Consider the following 20064-nt stretch of genomic DNA (forward strand, 5'->3'; position numbering starts at 1 on the left):
GAACTAAAACTAACTCTAAAACTAATAGCCAGTAAAACTTTAAAAACTCCTTTTATGCAAAATTACTTGACGAAGTTGCTTGCATTCAAGCCAAATACTTTTGCCCGAGCTGTTGAGTTAGACACCTTGTCCTTCTATGTTGGTAAATGTTGATGTTTGTAAATCAAAAGTGATTAAGTGGTTACTGCCTTCTCCTTTAATTGTCCCATTACATTGCTGCACATCCATCCATCCATCCATCCATCCATCAGGATAAAGAACCAAAGCTGTATGTATCATAGATATACATTATACAACAGTTACTACATTAAAGTTTGTACTAGTAAGCCATCATACAGCCACTGTAGAAGATTGCAGTCAGAGATGGAGACAAATTCACAATGGCTACTTTGCATTTCTCCTGTGAAACTGTAGGACAAGAAGTCTTTAAGGGCCGATTAAAGTTAATCACGACTACATTTAGATAAAGGCAGAAGAAAACAATACCAACGACTTATGGGGTACACAGAAGGACAGCTGGGCAAAACATAACCTTCTCAGCGAAGGTACTAATGCTAAATATGTTTGCCTATTTGTTTTGTTTTGTGTTTGAAATATACTGAATCCTCCAGATCTATGGTAGCTTGTATGAATGCTTTTCATACATGTACTGGCAGTTAGAGATGAACATCTGATTCAGATGATACATTTGTGGCCTAGCGGTCAGGCTATCGGACTTGGGGTCGAGAGGTCTCGAGTTCGATTCCTGGCAGCGCTGTGTCTGACGTTGTGTCCTTGGGAAAGGCACTTTACACGACTTTCCTCACTCCACCCATTTGTGAATGGGTACCTGACTTTAGTTGGGGAAGGTCGTATTGAGGTCACCTGGTGGCGCCGAATGGCAGCTGCCTAGACCCTTGCGACAGTTCCACAAAATGCAAGTTGTGGATCAAATATGTATCTGTTGACCATGTGCAGTATGTGATTGTAATCCCTGCACCAATTCAGCACAAGAAAGGCTGCCATTGCACAGGTAATTTCTGACCAATGATCCATTATTGCCTCTATGAAACGTCATGGAGGTAATATTTTCAATAACATTTGTGTGTTTGGATGTCTGTCTGTCTATCTGTAAACAAAGATAACTCAAGAACGGCCAGATGGATTGGTTTCATATTTGGTGTGTTGGTAGGGTGTGTTAAAAATTGGAAATGATTAGATTTTGGGCCCCCTATCAACTTCCTATAGTACTGCAGCGGACCTTCTGGATTTGATATCTCGTTATTATTGTTATTACTTTGTGTTGTGCAGTGATGATCGCAGCCCTGAGGTGTTCAAGGAGAGGATAGAGGCGGCCACACAGATGAAGGCAGTGATGGGGGCCGACCCACGACCCAACTGTCTCATCATAGATGAGATTGATGGCGCTCCTCAGGTCAGTTCTTATCTTCTTTTTGTTTGTTTCGTTTGTTTGTATTGCATACACAGTTAACCGCCTCATGACTTAACAGAAACGCCTCATGACATAACATACCAGGTTTGTACCGAACAATGCAAGCTGCATATGCAGACAAATTTATTTGATCCACTGACACTGGGAAGGATCCCTAGTACTCTTTTCGATGTGTGGTTGGTTCTTTAATGTGCTCGAGGTGTGGCTCTCCTCAAATACAGGACCTCCATTTAACATTCCATCCAAGGGACGTCCCCGACTGAAGCTAGGAATTTTCAACAGAGTAAAGTGGAAATTTGTGTTAAATGCCTTTCTGAAGGGTTCAATCTCAGTGGGGCATGTCAGGGGATTGGAATGTAGGATTTCTGGGTTCTGAGCCAAACACCCTGCCATTATGTCACCAAATCATATGAGTGATTAAGCTCTATGTTTTCTCAGTATTTAAAACAGTTTTCTTTGCTGGAAAGGTTCAAGTTAGGATATTTGCAGCTTTTCCATTATTAAATTTTCTTCCTTATCGCCTCCTTTAATTGATGCTTGCATGGAAAATGTAGTCGACATATAAGTGATTAAGCTCTAAGTATGTTTTCTCAGTACTTGAAACAGTTCTCTTTGTTAAAAAGGTTCAAGAATGTTTGCAGCTTTTCCATCATCAAACTTTCTTCCTCTTCGCCTCCTTTAATCGATGCTGGGAACAGGTAGTCGACATAAGTGATAAAGCTGGCTGCATTCCAGAGCGACACCTCAGCGGAGAAGCATTTTGCGGGCAGTTTGTTCTGACAAGGACACTTGTCTGATAGATGTTAGTGCATCGGTGAGTAGACATTGATCAATGGGCCGCCAGCGGATGACACATGTAGCGTGGTGTAGGTACGTGTATGTGTCATTAGGAAGGAAATGAATTGTGCTCCCCTAGGTTGTGGAGCAGGCAGTCACCTTGCTGAGTTGTTTGAGCAGGAGCCCTTCGAGGCATTGCCGCAATGTCACTGGGCCGATCGGGACTATAAGACTTCATTTTGTCCCAGGCTTGTGCACATACATGCCCTTTGGAAGGTAATGAGTTGTATTGGATGTAGTTAAGTGGTGGAAGTGATCTTGTAAAGCAATCTGTGCATACTGATACACAGGAGTGCAGCCAGGCTGAGCACGCACATGTAAGAGGTATACATTTGTATGTTCTACAGGTAGTGTCAAGACTGAGCGATGAAAAGTGAAAATGATCTTGAACCAGTTCAGCTCACTGAAGAGCTCATATTCCATTGGTCATGACAGGAAAGACAGGCAATATGTATTGACAGGAAAGACAGGCTATGTGTATATGCAACTACATTGTATTGGGGAAGTTCCGCTGTGCACTTTTTGACAATTATATAAATGAACTGTCACTGTGGACCATGGCCCACTATATAAAGGACTGCAACCCTTCCCAGTGGCGTGTATATACAGCCAAACCTCTACATAAAGACTACCTGGCCAATAGGGATTTTTTCCTATTGACACAAGCATTAAGAATCCTGTCTGTACTGTAGTGACCACCTGTCCACATAGACCAGATTGAATCGGATCCTCAGTGGTCTTCTTGGGTTAGTTTTACATGTATATACATGACAGTTATATATATTGGGTGGGTTTAGTGAGAACAGTTGGATTCAAACTTTTGACCTTCGGGTCCAATTATTTGACTGCTCACACCACTATGAAGGATGTGCTGTCAGGAACTGTTTTACTTGAGCTTCTGGTGAACAACTTGGGCTGAAGTAATGACCTAAGTCTTATCAAGTTTGAAACTTTCTTTACAAATACCTCTGTAGTCAGCACTGCAGTGTACATAATTTAATCACTGTGACCTACATGTTCATACTGTAATTCCTGATGTGTTGACTGTATCTTGATTTTAGCTAAACCGCTAGAATTTCATCATCGCAAATATTTGATCACTAACATTTGAGACAGTGATGTTTGTTCCCACCGTTAAAATTAAATGCAGTGAACTATTCCATTTTCCCCCAACTGCTATATTACATGGATTTACAGTTACTGTACTACTTATGCACGTAGACAACATCTCTGCTTGAAACCGTCTATCTCGTAATTTACTAATTAGATAATGGCAACATGTCTTGCTCATAATTGTATGTCTACAACTGTTATCCCTGACTTTTAGACTGCAGACAAGATGTCTTTCCCAGGGCTTGTCTATTATATGGTTTTCCATCAGTTGTGATGAAAGATTTCATTAAAAAGGAATATCCAGCTGAGCCAGGGTAGTAATAGTTGAAGACTTTGTCTGGTGTATTATCTTTTAAGGATGAGTTTATGTCATTTAGGATAGGAATTCCCATCAGAGGATAAACATATTATCAAAGAACAGACAATTGCTAATTGTTGGAGACATAGTTTGTCTTATGGAATTTTGTTCATATAAAGACATATTCTACACGTATGTACAATGTAGCAGAGCGAAGTAGAATTTTAAGATTAATTTTCAGACTTTGTCCGTTATGCATCATTTTGTCTTTCTTCGTTTCATACCAATTTGGATTGAAGATTTTGATGAGAGTGAGTTATATGATATTTTTTTGAGGCAGTGGTTTGTGTCAGTTGAGATGAAAGAGCTTGTTAAAAGAGAAAAATGTCCCAATCATAAACTGAAGGTTGCAGGCATTGTTTGTCATATGTCACGTTAGATTTCCTTTCTGTCGAGTTGAAAGGATTTGAGTGGAGATAAAAGCCAAGCAGAGATTGTTGCTGAGTCGGCGGGTCATGTGTCATCGTAAAGATTGCCTTGATCCCTATTACTGGGTCAGCACTGCTGCGAACCTTACATCAGGTTATTTTGACCTTTAGCACTCTCTGTTGTCTGGTTATCAATATTGGGGAAGACAAGTGAACCATCCTTGTGCAATGCTGATGTCTCATGACTGGATGCATCCTACGCGAGGCCAAGGACGACACGGCTGAAACAGTCTGAAACAAGTTTTAACTGTAATTTCCAACACTTACCCAAATTTTCTACTGTACATCACCAGTCTTTGTCAAGGAATAAGCAATCCACCGCTGAGATGACGTAACGTTATGCAGATAGTACACGTGACTCGGTGAGCAGTGGGTCATAAGTTGCAGAAAGTCTCTATTGCTCATTCCTTGAGAAACACTGGCGTTGTACAGTCGAAAATTTTGGTAAGTCCAATTTTTGTGTTGGAAATTAGTTAAAACTTGTTTCAGAATGATTTCTACCAACACAGATGAACTTTCAAGGTAGGCTGAAACATTCATTTAGACATAGGGCTATTACCATGTACAACAAGGAACTGTCATAAAACAAGGAACTGTTATTATGTTGACTCACTTAACCACATTAATTTGTAGTTTCCTCACCTCAATAAGTATTGTACATGATGTAAGGCCACACCAACTTAATCTTATGGATGACATCCGCGCGCGCATTGATTTTCGCCTGTTGTCAAGAAAAAGAAAAAAAACTCCTCCAAGGCTACACGGAACTCCGGAACTTGCTGACTTAGATTGCTGCAAAAGGCTAGCATTGTGCCGGCTTATCGGCAAACTGGGGCATATTTGTAGATTGGTATGCCATCGATGTTGGCTAGGGGGATTTTGCGTTTGCACAGTTGTACGAGAGGAACGCAGTGGCCAGCGAGTATCGCCCAGACAATTTCAAAAATGACCTATCCAGAGTGGCTCTCACACGTTTCTTTTGCAACAATGAGAGACATGGGAGAGGAATTGAGGGATTGGCAGAGGTCTCACAGTGAGATTTGAGTGTAAACCATGGAATGCTTAATATGGAGTTCAATGCCATTTATGTTGAAACTGCCCTTATGGGTGTATATGAGTATTCTCATCACAGTCATATATCATCCACAGTCCTTGGAGCCAACTACTTTCTAATAGTATACTTCTTTGGTCGTTCTTGTCAATACAGGTATATTAAAAATCAATCACTTGCGCCGAGTCTGCTATGATGAACAAGACAACCTACATGTACCTCCTACAAATAAACTGTGTTCTGTGGTTCAATTCGCAATACCAGCTTTGCACTAGTAGTCCTGTGGTTTAGCAGCATTTTTTTTTGCTGGATTTTCTTTTTTTTCGCCCGCGCGCATTAGTTTTGGGGTCTGCAGAGGATGTCATCCATAAAATCAAGTTGGTGTGGCCTAAGCAAACTCTGCAATTCAGGGTGATCTTTCCCCTGCTCATGCACGTTTGTATTTGGTCATAATAAGAAAACAAATAGTTTTTTTAGAAAATAAAAAAAAATTAAAAAGTCATAGCAAGAATCATATAGCATCCACCAAGCCTTCCTATGGACATTACGAGTAGCACAGGTTTTTCCATCTAATTTTTTTGTTCTGAAAGTTACATGATGTATGTGTTCAAAGGGGTGAAACGCTAACGAAACCTATTTTTAAAAAATTCAATTCAACTGGCAGAAGTATAGCACAATGTATATAATGTACAACTGGATTGGGTTTATTTTACAAAAGCACTGTACATATAACTACAGGACAATATTCTGTTAACAGTATACATAGATATGCGTAGGCATAAATAGGAATAAGATACATGTAATACCACACACTAAGTGAAATGAATGTCAAAATATCTCAACATATTTTTGTGCAGGCTGTTTAGACTTGGCACTATAAATGGTTCATTTTGATGCTACATTGTGGAGTATTCAGTGACATGTGGAATAGATAGATAAAAGGTTTCAAACTGGCACATATGGCCTCTAATGGTAGCTTCTCTTTCTTTGGCTCTTTTCGTCTGAGGTAGATGCTCTGCAGCATTCCCGGTGTCTTGTGGCTTTTGTCAGTCACTAGTTGCTCTCTGAAGTTCTGGATTGGCAGTGCCTCTTGCGGCTAATGCAGCCAATGTTTATTCTTCAAGCAGAGGTTTTGGTCCGGGGCTAGGAGTAGTTGCGATTTTTAACGTTTTTTAGGGAGAGAAACGTTAGAAATCGCCGTCACTCCTAGCCTCTGGCCGAAACTTCTGCTTGGAGTATAGCCAATGTTAGCACGACAGGCCCTCCCTCAAAATGCTCTGCACAACATTTGGCCAGTATTTTTCTCCTCTGTTCTTTTCTTCCGCAGAAGAATGGTAGCTTAGTCAGCTAGTCAGGTGTCAGTCACCTTCAACATACCTTTTACTTTAAATACCATACATATTTTTTATCACAGATTTTACAGAATACAGTTTCAAGTTATGATTTTGCCAAGGCTGCTGTATGAAAATGTTGATGCTTAGTCTGCCATAAGCTGATTTACGATTACTATGCCGACTGATACTTGGATAAGAAAACCAGTGTGTTGTGTCAGGTGCTAATGTGTCCTCCTGCACTCATGTCTGCTCACTATGTCTGTGTTTCTGTATACACAGAGGAAGATCAGGAAGATGAAAGTAATCTCGAACCGGTTTAGCTCACTGGAGTCTGCTGTCTGTGACAGAGAAAACAGAGGCTTAGTACAGTATTCACAGGTTCATTGTAGCAGGGAAATTCCCCTAGCTCTTTTCGACAAGCACAATGGATCACGGCTTAACGTTCCATTCTAAGGACTGTGATCTTTCCAGTAGCGCGCATGTAAGGTGAGCAGCACAACTGGGATTCGAACAAGCAGCTTCTTGGTCCAGAGGCAGGGCCACTAAAAACTAAACTATGCACACTACAGAATGATTATTCCATCAATGAAAGCAAAAACCGTTAAAAATCTTTCCCCTGCCGACATTGGAGTGTAAGGCATACTTACGATGTCTGTGTGAAACAAAGGGCTATTGAAACAAAGATGGATGCCACCCTATGCCACCCTATGCACCATTGGAAATGGGATGGAATATGGCTTCTTGAAGCAGCCTTTTATTTTGGAGCTTCTTCTTCTTGGAACCTAATCTTTCTTGCCAACTTGGTTTGATCCTCTTGAATAAAGTCTATTCACTTTGGTGTCCCAAAAGGCCGTCTGATACATAAATGCTGTTTCGTGTCTTAGATCATGTCTTTGGAGAGCCTATTGGGCACTGACCCTGCTGATTACTTCTTTTGGTCTGTTTGCTTTGTAAAGTGCTTTCAATTTGTAGTGCATACAAGTTTACCTAATCAGGTCATCATCAGTATCAAGTCTCTTCAGAGTACATGTGCTCAAATTCACAAAGACTATATACAAGTTGGAGCATTGTTAGATTTATAAAAGGAGGTTCTATTCATTTTTTTTATGCTTAAGATCAGCAGAGCAAAGGGTGTTTTTTGCAGTGTTTTAGATCCGTGGCTGAAACAATTCCCAAATGAAATAAAATCTGCAGTACAGTAGGAATACATTAGAAAAGCATATCCGCAGTGTCACAGATTTGTGGTGGAAAGGTCACTGAAAAAAAATGCAGAAATAAAACCACTGCGAAAGTTACACCATTTACAGTAACTGTTTCAGCACCAAGGACAGGACTTGTTTTCCAAAATTGAACATATCACTTACAAGTCCAGCCATGTGTTTCTTTGTTCATTCAGACCCTTGTAGTGCCTATTGGCACATAGGTCAGCAAGTTTCTTTACTGTTTCAATAGCAGGGTATATTTTTGCAGGGAGGGGTTGCTAGACCTTCCTGTTTAACGTGCTCAAGGCACCTCCTCATGTATGACTGACTAATCAATAGCACCCTGTAGTCTCCTTCGCAGCATTCTAGGAGCAGTGGCATTTATCTTTATGGGGGACAGCTGATTTGCAATTTTCAACATATCGGGGCTAGGTTCTTATGCTGGGAAGATTGTATCTGCTGCCCTAAAAGATCTTCCCAGCATAAGAACCTGACCCCAGTACGTTGAAAAACGGGAATCAGTGCTCCCCCCTAAAAATAAATGCCGCCGGTCCTAGGAGGCTGAGCACCTTGGATCTCATGATTTTCAGAGTGGCTATGAGTTAGTACCCAGCGTTCCATATGTTTTGAATAATGCACTGCACAGAAAGGTCCAGTATGGGACATTGGCCGGAAACTTGAGATTTGTACTGGCCTGAAATTTAAAAGAATTCCATTGATTTTCAGCCACCTTTCATTTCAATCAAGAAATGCTTTAAGAAATGTACATGTATGTATAGACTGGTAGTCTAAAAGACTGATAGCTCAATGCATGGAAAAATGATGCCACTGGCTTTGAACTCTGGCCCTGATTGGGGCCATCGGGCCTTAGTTTGAAGTTATTAAACCCTGTAACCTATTCATCTCTTCACTCGATGGAGAGTGAATCAGGACTCCAATAAAATGAAGCAACAGAAGCAACAGTATTTACAGTGCATGACAAGGCCAACATGATTTCTTTAAAGGTCATGTGCAGGTGACTTTGCATCCCATCTGTGAAGTAGTAATAAATGTCATGGTGGTCATGTTAAACGTGACTTTATCTGAACTTTCTTTTCACGGTTCAAGCCTGTTAGAGTTGATATCTAGTTGTTCTGGAAATAGATATTATCAAGGACAGATCTCAAGGTCCATTCGAAAAGCTTTTAAGCAAAAAACTCAATTTTTCTTCATCTGGCAATAAATCTTAACAGAGGATCAATAAAATACATTTTGAGCAGGTAAACCTTTATTTTCACTTGGCAATTACGATCCAAGGTGAATGCTTTGTGACGGAATAAATTGCCTTAACCAGTTAGTGATATATGGCTTTATAACAACACAAAGCATAGAATACACCCTGGAGCTAGATTTTTCTGATTTGAGTTTGTGAAAATATAGAGGTCATGGAAGGTGTATGAACAGTAGTGAGGCGGATGGGATCCTTTAATAATTCCAAGCTTAAGGTAAGGAAAGCTCAGGTGATAGATGACAAATATCTATAGCACATTCTTCAACTTAAATTACCATGCAGACTTGGAGACTCCGGGAAGTGAAATTCGTAACCACAAATTTTGCTTGTCCTTCAAGCTTCATCAAATTTGAAGATCAAAAAGCTTCTTAGGTTGTTACTAAGCTTTATGAAATACATATACTTCAAGGATGATTGCATTCTGTGCCTCTCAAAGTCAAGCACATGACATGTAGATGTAGGAATTGTTGAATTTTACAACGAGAATGCTGGGTCCAAGATTGAGAGAGATACTTGAGCCTGAATACTAGGTTACAATGAAGATGATTAGAGAAAAATTCCTTATTTTGGGGATTCAAACCCCTTCCTCTAGTGCTTGGTGCATATTAATGAATGTCTGTGACTATCAGAAGTTTTAACTAGGATTTATGGACAATGTGGGCATCCAAAAGTTGGGGGACACATGTGCATGTTTACTAATCACCAGAGAGACAAGGCTTCCTTATGGCATCCCCTGCAAAAGGAGGGCATTTAATTTCTTTGCTCTCCTTTGTTCTGAAGCGGAATTGTAGTTTCCAGCACAAAGATTGGACTTATTTTCGACACTCCTATTCCATTCCTTGTCAAGGAATGAGCAATCCACCGCTTCTTTGAGGGTACGTTACGCAGAAATTAAGAACGTAATGACAGCTTGAAAATTCATCTGTGTCAGTTGAAACCATTCTGAAGTGAAGTTGAACAGTATGTGACTTGGTGAGCAGTGGATCACACATAACAAGTTGCAGAAAGTTTAAGGCTTTTTCGGGTAAGTCCAATTTTTATGTTAGGAATTACAGTTCAACTTCCTGTCAGAACGATTTCTACCAACAAAGATGATTTTCAAGCTAACATTACAGCCTTTGCATTTACTATTATTCCTTTGATCCAGCCTGGGTTTGGAGGAAGACAGATAGAGCCCATGTAAAGTACCCATCCTGTCCTTAATTCCCCCCTTGTGGCATGTGGCTTTTAAGGCTCCATCCTTATGAAATCCTTCTTGTTTGACGTGCAGGCAAAGTGAAATGTGAGCAGACTGCTACAATGTTCTCTGCATACAATATTGCCAAGGTATTTTGTGAGATGTGAGGGGAATACCAAGGCAAACATGACTTTATAGTCCATTTTATCATTATAAAGTCAAGATTTGCTTCTTACCTACATGAAAAATGAGAGGTATTGTTTTTGGTTTGTCTGTCTGTTTGAGTATGTGTTTATGTTTTCAGATATTTGTGGTCAGTATAACTTAAGAATCGCTGGCTGGATTGTAATGATGTCAATGGTATGTGGGTAGTTGTTGGGATGATGAAGGCCAAGGTTGATTTTCGGCCCCCCCTGGTGTATGACACTTGTTTTTTGTTTTGCTGAAGCAGTAACACACCAATTTTGTACAGTAGGTACATGTATAAGCTATGTAAGACGGGACTGTAAAGTTTCATCAACTCATACTCATGCCATCTTTTTGACCTCGACTTTACATCCATCCAAGAGGCAACTGAAGCTAGGTACTTAATAGAAACATAACATAAATTCAGCCTACAGTGTCCCAATTCCACTGCAGAGCTTGTACCAGTAGTGAATAATCTCAACTTTGTACTGTCAGCAGAATCTAGTCTCAAGTGTCAAAGCCCAACTTCTTCTCAGGTTCAAATGCCAGAGTACTGATTGAGAAGTGTTTCTCTTCTGTCCCACACTTCTGTCAACCATCATTTGTTTGGATCTATAAAAGAAAAGATGAAAGATGTTTTCTTTTCTACAAGGCGTAGATCCCTTGTCTCTTTTTACACGCCAAACTTGTTGAAATGTAGATTCTGAATTGCAGACAAACTTTGCATGCTGCTTAGGTCATTTGTTCGAAACGTCATCCTATTTGTACATCTTTAAGTCAGCTGAGATTTCTACCGTTTGAAAGAATCTACTTGCAGTGCAGCTGTGCAGGCCAAAGAAACCATGTCATAATGACGAGGTCTGTTTGGATGAGATAGGAAAATGAGACTTACAAATGTAATAGGTACCACTGAGAGAGAAATGGCCTGTAAAACCTGCTACCCTTCTTTTTGTTATTAAGTCAAGGTTTCAGTGTCTTGTTCAGATAAACTTCAGGCATCCATGGTTCCCGACCCTCAAGATGAGGATGGGACAAGGTGAAGGAGAAACTTCATGGCAAGGGACTTCTTATTGGAATATTTCAAACTCGTAAATCCTTACAGTGTCCATGTAACAGCAATGAGGCACAGCTATCAGCAGGACCGTAAAACACAGCGTGCTGCAAGCGGAGGTCTCCAGTACTGGGAAACAGATTACCACAGAAAAAGTAATAATGTGTGACACTGTGTCACACATTATTACTTTTTTTGTGGTAATCTGTTTCCTAGTGCTGGAGACCTCCGCTTGCAGCACGCTGTGTTTTACGGTTCTGCTGATGGCTGTGCCTCATTGCTGTTACATGGATGTGTTTTACAGCCACCACTGCCACAGGATTGGTACATCAATCGACGGCATGAGCTCAGAGTACAGCACTGCATTCTTGACTCCAATTTGAATGAATATGCAAGATAACCCTTGTGCCTTGAAGGTAGTGTTAGGCTGTATACTGTGCTTCCCCCAAAGGGCACTACTATATTATAGCAGTGCACAGGATGGAAGTAACTCTATTACCTTTGCCTACATAACGTCTCTATCCTGGAGGTATTCAGAGATTTTACTCCACTGCTATAAACACTCAGTCAAAATTTGTCAACAGCTTATTTTTCGTGGAGATAAATGTTTGCCTCCATTTCCTGGCGCTTGGTGCTGTGCAGCGCCTCAGGCTGACGTTACGATCCGTACGTAACAACTCCACAATCTCTTCAGTGCTAAGAAGTCAGGGTCTTTTAGTCAGGCTGAGTTTAAGAGATTGCCTTTAGGGTCATAGCCGCACAAGCTGTGATCTGGACTCCAATCAACGCTCATGGTGGGATGAAAGACTTGTCCTTTCAATCTGCTGGGAGTCGTGTGGAGCTTTCAATAGGCAATTGATGTCGTCATCCATAATCTCACTTATGCAACGGGAGTCAAAAGGGGGAAGTCATGGAACGTGGGGAAAAGATTACTGTAACTAAGCGCAACAAATTAATGTTCTCAAACAATTCCCAAGGTTCTAGAAAGGAAAATTATGCCACATATGATTTATTATCACAGGGACAAGTTATGTAAGAAAAACAAGGGAAATTACTTGTCAGTTTGGTATCTGTATCTCGATAGCCGGTGTAACCGCCCTTCAGCGTAACACACCAGCTTCGCAGGCACATGGTCCAACGGCAGGTGCTTATATTACACTGAACAACCAGTGTCACACCTAAACTTCTCACATATAGCTGCAAGTGTTGTTTAAAGCTATCTAATGAGGATGCGCCTATTTCACGTGCTGGCAACTACATGTAGTTCCTCTTTATGATAGTTTTTGGAAAAAAAAAAAAATTTGTGAACACATCGATCCTGGGTTGATACTAAAGGCATGGCTATTTCTTGTTCTTTTCTTTGTTGAGCTTTTTTTTTTGTTGAAAATGATGAATATGACCAGCGAAAATACATTGTGCAACATCATTATTCACTAAGTCTTAGTCTAGTTGGAAGTGACGTCAGTGAGGGTAAAAAGCACAAACAAGCAGGGCTTGAAATACATAATTTCTGTTTTCTGCAATACTGTAAATCTTGAAATATTCGTGATTCTATTTTCGCAGTTTTCACATTGACCTCTTCTCCGTGAAATCATGACACAGCAAATTCCTTATTCCGTCATATTACTTCTGTACTACAGTATTGTTTCGACTCTATTTATTTGAATAAAAATCGCGAAAAGCTCCCTTCCCCTCCTACCGCAAAAGTTCAATCCCTTTGAAAATAAATGAATTTACAGAATGATACTGTATATGATTCATAATGCAGAGACTGTATTCTTTTACCATGGCAAACATGTAATCTCTAAAACGTAGCTGCCAATTGCAGGTTACAGATGGGCGTTTCAAGCACTGACTAGCAATTAATTTTTTCAATTATTGTAGCTTCTCACTCAATCACGTTACCAACTTTAAGCCATTGATGATGGCTATTTGTCTGTTAGTGTGAACATGAGTGTGTGAATGTGTGTGTGAGTGCGTGTGAGCATGTGTCTGTCTGTGTGTGTTTGTGTGTGTGTGTGACTGTGTGTATGTGTGTGTGTGTCTGTGTGCGTGTGTCTATGAGTGTGTGTGTGTGTCTGTTTGTGTATGACGTGCGTTTTCCCATGATACCCCAGATAACTGAACAAGGGGTTAACGCCAATGACCTATCATACTTGCAAGTCATGGAATGTCATTGCGTGTCCTTGAAAATCATTCAATCTTGAAGGATGAAGATATCCCCGGAATAACAAGGTCAAAGAGGACATACATGCCAGAACCATGAATGCATATATATGGGCATAAATGACTCCCTAAGGTTACTGCACCAGGATTCCTAATACGGAAAATGCATTTAGGGGACAAGAAATCATGGAATTTTGACAGGTGGAAGTGCAGTCCTTGCATTTAGAGAGTCATTGATAATTCTTGATATTGAAGCAGCCCTAAGCCTTGGAAAAGTTGGGATGAAATAATGAATGATTCAGTTCAGTCCAATGATTGATCTTGTTCCCAGTGTCAAATGTGTAATTACTTGCCTCTTTCGGAGTCATTATATGGAAGAGATTTACATGTAGAGCACAAGTGTTTTAATACCTGGCAGTTTGCTGGTTGTTGGTTACACCTGTAGCTTGGTAAAATGACGTTAGATGAGAAGTGTTATGCCGAGCAGGTTGGTCTAAGAAATGGGAGATATTTTGTTTCTTGAAAGACTTGTCCATGTTTCCAGTGAGTCAGATGCAATATTTTGTTTCATTCTCCACATTTTTATAGGCTATGGGTAAGTGCTTCAGGTTTTTTTTTGTTAAGATACAGAATGTAGGATACTGTGTACACACCTAACCTCATCTTACCTTTGGTCTCCCCATCTCTCACCTTACTTCACCTCACGAATATTCCGTCAGACCACAGTCACCACTTCTGGAAAATCTTTCGGTTTTACTGCCACGCAGTTCAATCAGAGCACCTTTCTTCAGGGACTTGAGGGTAGAGAACAAGATTATCTTTGAACTTCTGAAAATGGATTTGTTTCTCCAAGGTTGCCTATGCGACAGTAGTTTTGGAATTGATGTAGTTTGAGAGTCTCTGTACATACTTGAGGCATCCTTATGTTATCAAAGACAGTACTGTGATGTTTAGACTTATTGATTGAACTTTGTTCTAAACCATGTGGGTTGGCTACATAACAGTAGTTCTATTAGAGTTGATATGCTAAAGGCAGCAGTAGTTTGATGAGAGTATATGCACTTAATGCATTTTTTATAAAAGAGAGCAAACTGTTTGACGTTCCGAAAAATTGGGCTTTGTTTTTCCAAGGCCATGTGCATCAGGTTGCCTAGTGCAGAACAGTGATTGTCAAGTTGACGTACCAAAGGAAACAGTAGTTTAAGATTCTACGTGCTATAGGCTCTTGTAATTAAAGACAGGATGTTGTCAAGGCTTTTCATTTGGTTCAAAGTGGCCTGGGGCGGTTACACAGCTGTAGTTTGTGAGTCATTGTGCTTTAGGAATTTGTTGTTAAAGACTGACCTTTTGAATCGCATCTTGGCCCTAGGCCATATGTGTTGCTTATTCAGTGGCATTTTAGGAGCCTTTGTGCTTTTGGCATATGGTACAAAAATATACTAAAGACAGGAAATTGTTTGAACTTAATGGGCTGTGCTTCTGTGTTGTGCTCTCCTCCACGTTCATGTTGACTGCTTATGTAACAGGAGCTTTTACATTGTATGTTCAACGTGTTTGCGCTGAAAGGCAGGAAGCTTTTTGAAATAAATGTTAAATTAAAAAAATGCATACTTGTTCTAAAGTCCAAGATAACAATTTGTACTGGACGTGGGTGGCACGGATAAGGTAGCAATCCTGTGGCGTTGTGTGCCGTAACGGCTAGAACATTCGGCCGTCAAACAAGGGAACCCAAGTTCGATCCTGGCTTGCTCCCAGACATGTCTGGACATGCGCCTGGACGTTGTGCCCTTGGGAAAGGCACTTAAGACAAATTTCCTCACTTCACTCAGGTATAAATGAGTACCTAGCTTCTGTTAGGGACGTCCGTCGGATAGGACATTAAATGGAGGTCCCGTGTTTTGGGAGAGCCACACCTCGCGCACGTTAAAGAACCCACCACACCTTTCGATAAAGAGTAGGGGCATGCCCCGGTGTGCGATGGTCCAAACCTTACAGTCTGGTCTGGGTTATGTCAATCCTTCCACAAATGTGGTAAATCTGAATAGATAAATAAATCCTGGGTTTATATCTTTACAGTATGCCATACAGTACTCAGTAGGGATTGCTGGCTATTTCTTGGAATGAGAGAAAAACCTTTCAATGAGGATTGTGAGGGGAAAAACATGACTGTGTAGATGATTGGGGGTTTGAGGGGAGTCCATGTTTTGCTTCTTACCAACAATGTAAGTGTCATGTAAACAATAGATTTTTTTTTCCTTGAAATCAAATTGTTTTTGGCACATTTAGATAGCATAACCATGTAAACAGTATGAACAATAGAAGACATAATGGTTAACTTATGAGCTGTTCCAGTTGTCCAATTTGTATGGTCATGTTGGTACATTGGGAAATTTGACTCTTAAATGAAAGGGACAAGGCTGTCAGAGCTCTTTGAATTTGAAAGCAAATAAGGATGCAGGAAAATTCAACCATTACAAGGTGAAAAATCATGACATCAGATATGAAGGTATAGGGACCTATGAAAGTTTTATTTTCTTTCATGTGGAAAGTTGAGAGTAACTACAGTTACCAAGTGATAAGTCATCTTGGAAGGCAAATAAGGCAGCATATTACAATTGTTGAAAAAACTGATGAAGTCCCATTGAAGTTTTGCCTCGCCTCTTTAGGATGGCAAGTCACAATAGCTATAAGTAACAAATAAAAAAAAGTCATTAAAGTTTTGGCTCGTTAAAGTAGTAAGCCACAGCTGCTAAAGGTAACTAATGAAATGTCACCTTTTTTAGGTGGCAGGTCACAAGAGATAAAAGTAACAAATAAGATCTCATCAAAGTTATACCTTTCAAAGTGGCATGTCACAACAGTTAAAGGTTACATAGGTAACAGGTAAGGGAAGTATTACCTGGTGAAGGTAGCAAGTCATAACTGTTAAATGTCACAAAGGAGGAACTTTTTCAGTAGCGAAGGTAACCCTGAAATGTTGATGAAGGTTAGACATCAAGGCAATAAGCCATAAATAAGGTATGCCCAAAATATAGTTACTCAAGCAACTGGATAAAGTTTTGAATCCTGAAGTTTTGGCCATGTTCAGCTGGCAAGTCCATGCACTTAAGGTGACAAATAAAGACCCTTAGAAGTTTTGACCACCTGAAGATTACAAAGTAACCGCAGCACACGTTTCAGCACCCTGGGCAGGATTGAGACATCAATATGGATCTGATTTGATTTTTGAAAAGTTTTATTAGAATTGGTATAGTGCAATACACGTGGGACACAGGCAGCTATTACTGGTGTCGTGACCCACACATAATATACCCGTTTTTACACTTGGGTGGAGTGAGGAAATTGGTGTAAAGTGCCTTTTCTTAAAGGCACTACACGGCTGGGTTCCAGGCCGAAAACACTGCTGTTACGCCACACGACGTCACCACGACATCTGAAGGAGTTGATTGCTGTGTGGTAGGTGGGGAAAGGAGGTTTTCGCAGTGTTTAAGTCTGTAGTTGAAACAGTTCTGTAGTACAGTAGTAATGCAATTAAATAAAGTACAATAGAAATGCATATTCATCTTGGTGTCATGATTTTGTCGTGGAGAGGTCACCGCGAAAACCTTGAAAATAAGCCCATCAAGAACACTTACAATTTTACAGTAGCCTCTCTAAAATTCAAATACTGTTACGCAGCACTTTTTTTAATGCTCCTTGGTAACCCCACTATGTCACTGCCATCTGAAACGATATTAATCTTATGACATCACGTTCACGCTTGAAAGATCAAACGATTGAAAAAATCTTATGTGGAATGTTTAATGATACAATCCCAGGTGCGAAGAAAAGCGTTTGAGATTTTTATAGGTTTGGAGCCTTATGTTGTCCCTTGGAAGTGAAATCAGGGCTCAAAATAGCCACTTACGACCCGAAATTTGCAGGGAAGCTTTCTAGTTTGGATATGGATATACGCAATTTTGCAGGATAATAAATATCAGGCTCTGGGTTTGGTATGATGAATCACAATTCAGGTGAATAACATTCACAAGCTCATGTTGCAGTATGGAAGCAACAATGCCTCAGTTATTTGCAGAATGATATATCAAACTGGAAGTTCGATTTTTATCAATTGGAAAACGGATACTAATGTCTTAGAACACCTCTTTTCCTATCGTAAAACACACTGATTTTGTCGTTTATTTAGTCCTGGTCGAAAATAAAGAATTTATCGTTTGATATACCATGTTCTGTGTGTTCAGTCATTTGTTTATACTGTTTGACTACTGAGATTTCATAATGAAGGCAACTTTTTTTTTCGCATGCTCAGAGTGCCCAGACAATGTCAGCCTTATAATCCAATCAGTATGACCTAACAGAAAAAAATATATTTTGAGTCCTGGAATGTCTTCCCAGAAACCATCTGATGTCGAGTGTAGCCTGATATGTTCACCTGCTTAGGTGCAGAGGCTAGTAGCCTCTGCACCTAAGCAGGTGAACATATTTAAATCAATAAAGGACACCAGAGGAAATATTTGAATCTTCGTGTATTATGAATGATCTCACCCATGACAAAAGGTACACGTTAGTAATCCATTAGATACAAAACACCTGTGATTGTAGCCTTCCCTACAGATTAGAACCCTTGGGAAGAAGATACATGTAATAAACATACAGCTTCTGTAGCAGAACTGTTCGCTCCAGTGGCTTCCATACAATCAAATTATTTCCTTGTTACGCGTACTTGATTACATAAATCATGTCTGACATAACATAACATGTTCACCGATTGGTCCATTTTGTTAGGAAGATACATGTATAATTAAACATACAGATGCTGTTACAGTAGCAGAATGTTCACTCCAGTGGCTTCCATACAATCAAATTATTTCCTTTTTACATGTAGTTGATTACATAAATCGCGTCTGACGTAACATAACACGTCTACCGATAGTATTGACAGATCGGTCCATTTGGAAAGAAGATACATGTAGAAACATACAGCTACTGTGGCAGTAATGTTCATTCCAGTGGCTTCCGTACAATCAAATTATTTCTTGGTACATGTACTCGATAAATTCCGAAAATAATTTCATCAGGTTGGTAAAACATGGGATACCCGGTATTTAAGTTTTGTAGCAGATAAGAGACATTACTGGTTGTGAAAAAGAAAACTCCAATATCCTATATTTGATAACATAAATCATCCATGTCTTCAAAATGGATTGTTTGCTACATTTGGGAGGAAGATACACATATTAAACATATGTTTATCTACTGTAGCAGAAATGTTAATTCAAGTCGCTTCGTATACAATCAAATCATTTCTTGCTACATATGCTCCATAACATAATTTATAAGTGTCTTCAAAATGGATTGTACAATATATCCTTGAAATAGATCATGCTTATCACAATGTTGCAGATAAAGGGCGCATTTCATGCACATTCAACCTTCACTGGCACAATAAGGTTGAAAACTATTGTAGCTTGTACATTATCACATTGAATCTTGGAGATAAGAAATGCAAGCATTTATCAAAGATTTAACAATAGATCCTTGTTGCAGTACGGGGTGGTTGGTCGTATATCGATAATTAAAATCTCTCTCCATCATACAGAAAGGTTCAACTGGTTGTCGATGCTAAATCTTCTGAATGTTACCATGAAACATATTTCTCATTTCAAATCCCTTTGTGTTACAGTGGGGCTTTCGGGTTATGCATCAAACCCCGCGTGTCTCCCCGCGTGTTTTTGCGTGTCTCCCCGCGTGTTTTTGCGTGTCTCCTCGTGTGTTTTTGCGTGTCTCCCCGCGTGTTTTTGCGTGTCTCCCTTCGTGTTTTTGCGTGTCTCTCCGCGTGGTTTTGCGTGTATCCCCGCGGGCCGCTGGTCTGTCCCGCAGCCCGATCTGCAGTGTGAGACCTTCAGTCTGGAACGCACCGGCGCCACTTTGCCGTTGTTTCTGGTAGATTTTGCAACAATTTTCACGAGCCGACTCTAGAGCAAATTTGCAACACTTAGAGACAGCCGACTCTGCAGCACATAAAAATAACAGTATGCAACTTACACACTCTTGACAAGTGTGTTGCAAAAGTTTTCTATAAAACAAGTTAAAAGTTTTTCAACAAAGCTTGGTTTTTGCATGTGATCAAAAGCCAAACCCCAACTATCCAAATGCAGCTTCATATCAGTTTCCAGCATTTAATTCTGAATCTTCTCCTGTGATTTTCGATAACAGTAAGTTTCCGGTCAGGGTTGCGTTCACCCCTGTTATCTGATGGTTCACTGCACCTTGTGTGTGTCTGATAAGGTCACAAATACGTTCACACGATTATTTCTCCTCCGAGGAGCAGTCCCTGGTGGTAGTAATCCCACCTAATGCCACACCTTCATGCACCAGTGCCACAATGCAACCAAAAATCAATGCAGGCATGACTATAGTGGTGCAGAAATGCCCTTGGAACTTTGATTTAAGCAGTGC

The 20064-nt window shown here is 40.1% G+C and overlaps 1 protein-coding gene across 1 annotated transcript in view; it reads left to right on the forward strand.

Annotated features, from left to right (window-relative positions):
- Positions 1 to 20064, forward strand: part of LOC136440990 (chromosome transmission fidelity protein 18 homolog) — a 93461-nt gene that overhangs the window by 18878 nt on the left and 54519 nt on the right. Inside the window, exon 10 of the mRNA XM_066437202.1 lies at positions 1291 to 1414. Within this exon, the coding sequence (XP_066293299.1) occupies positions 1291 to 1414 (124 nt within the window). The remainder of the gene's footprint in view (positions 1 to 1290; positions 1415 to 20064) is intronic.

Source organism: Branchiostoma lanceolatum, chromosome 8, assembly GCF_035083965.1.
Source record: "Branchiostoma lanceolatum isolate klBraLanc5 chromosome 8, klBraLanc5.hap2, whole genome shotgun sequence".
NCBI lineage: Eukaryota > Metazoa > Chordata > Leptocardii > Amphioxiformes > Branchiostomatidae > Branchiostoma > Branchiostoma lanceolatum.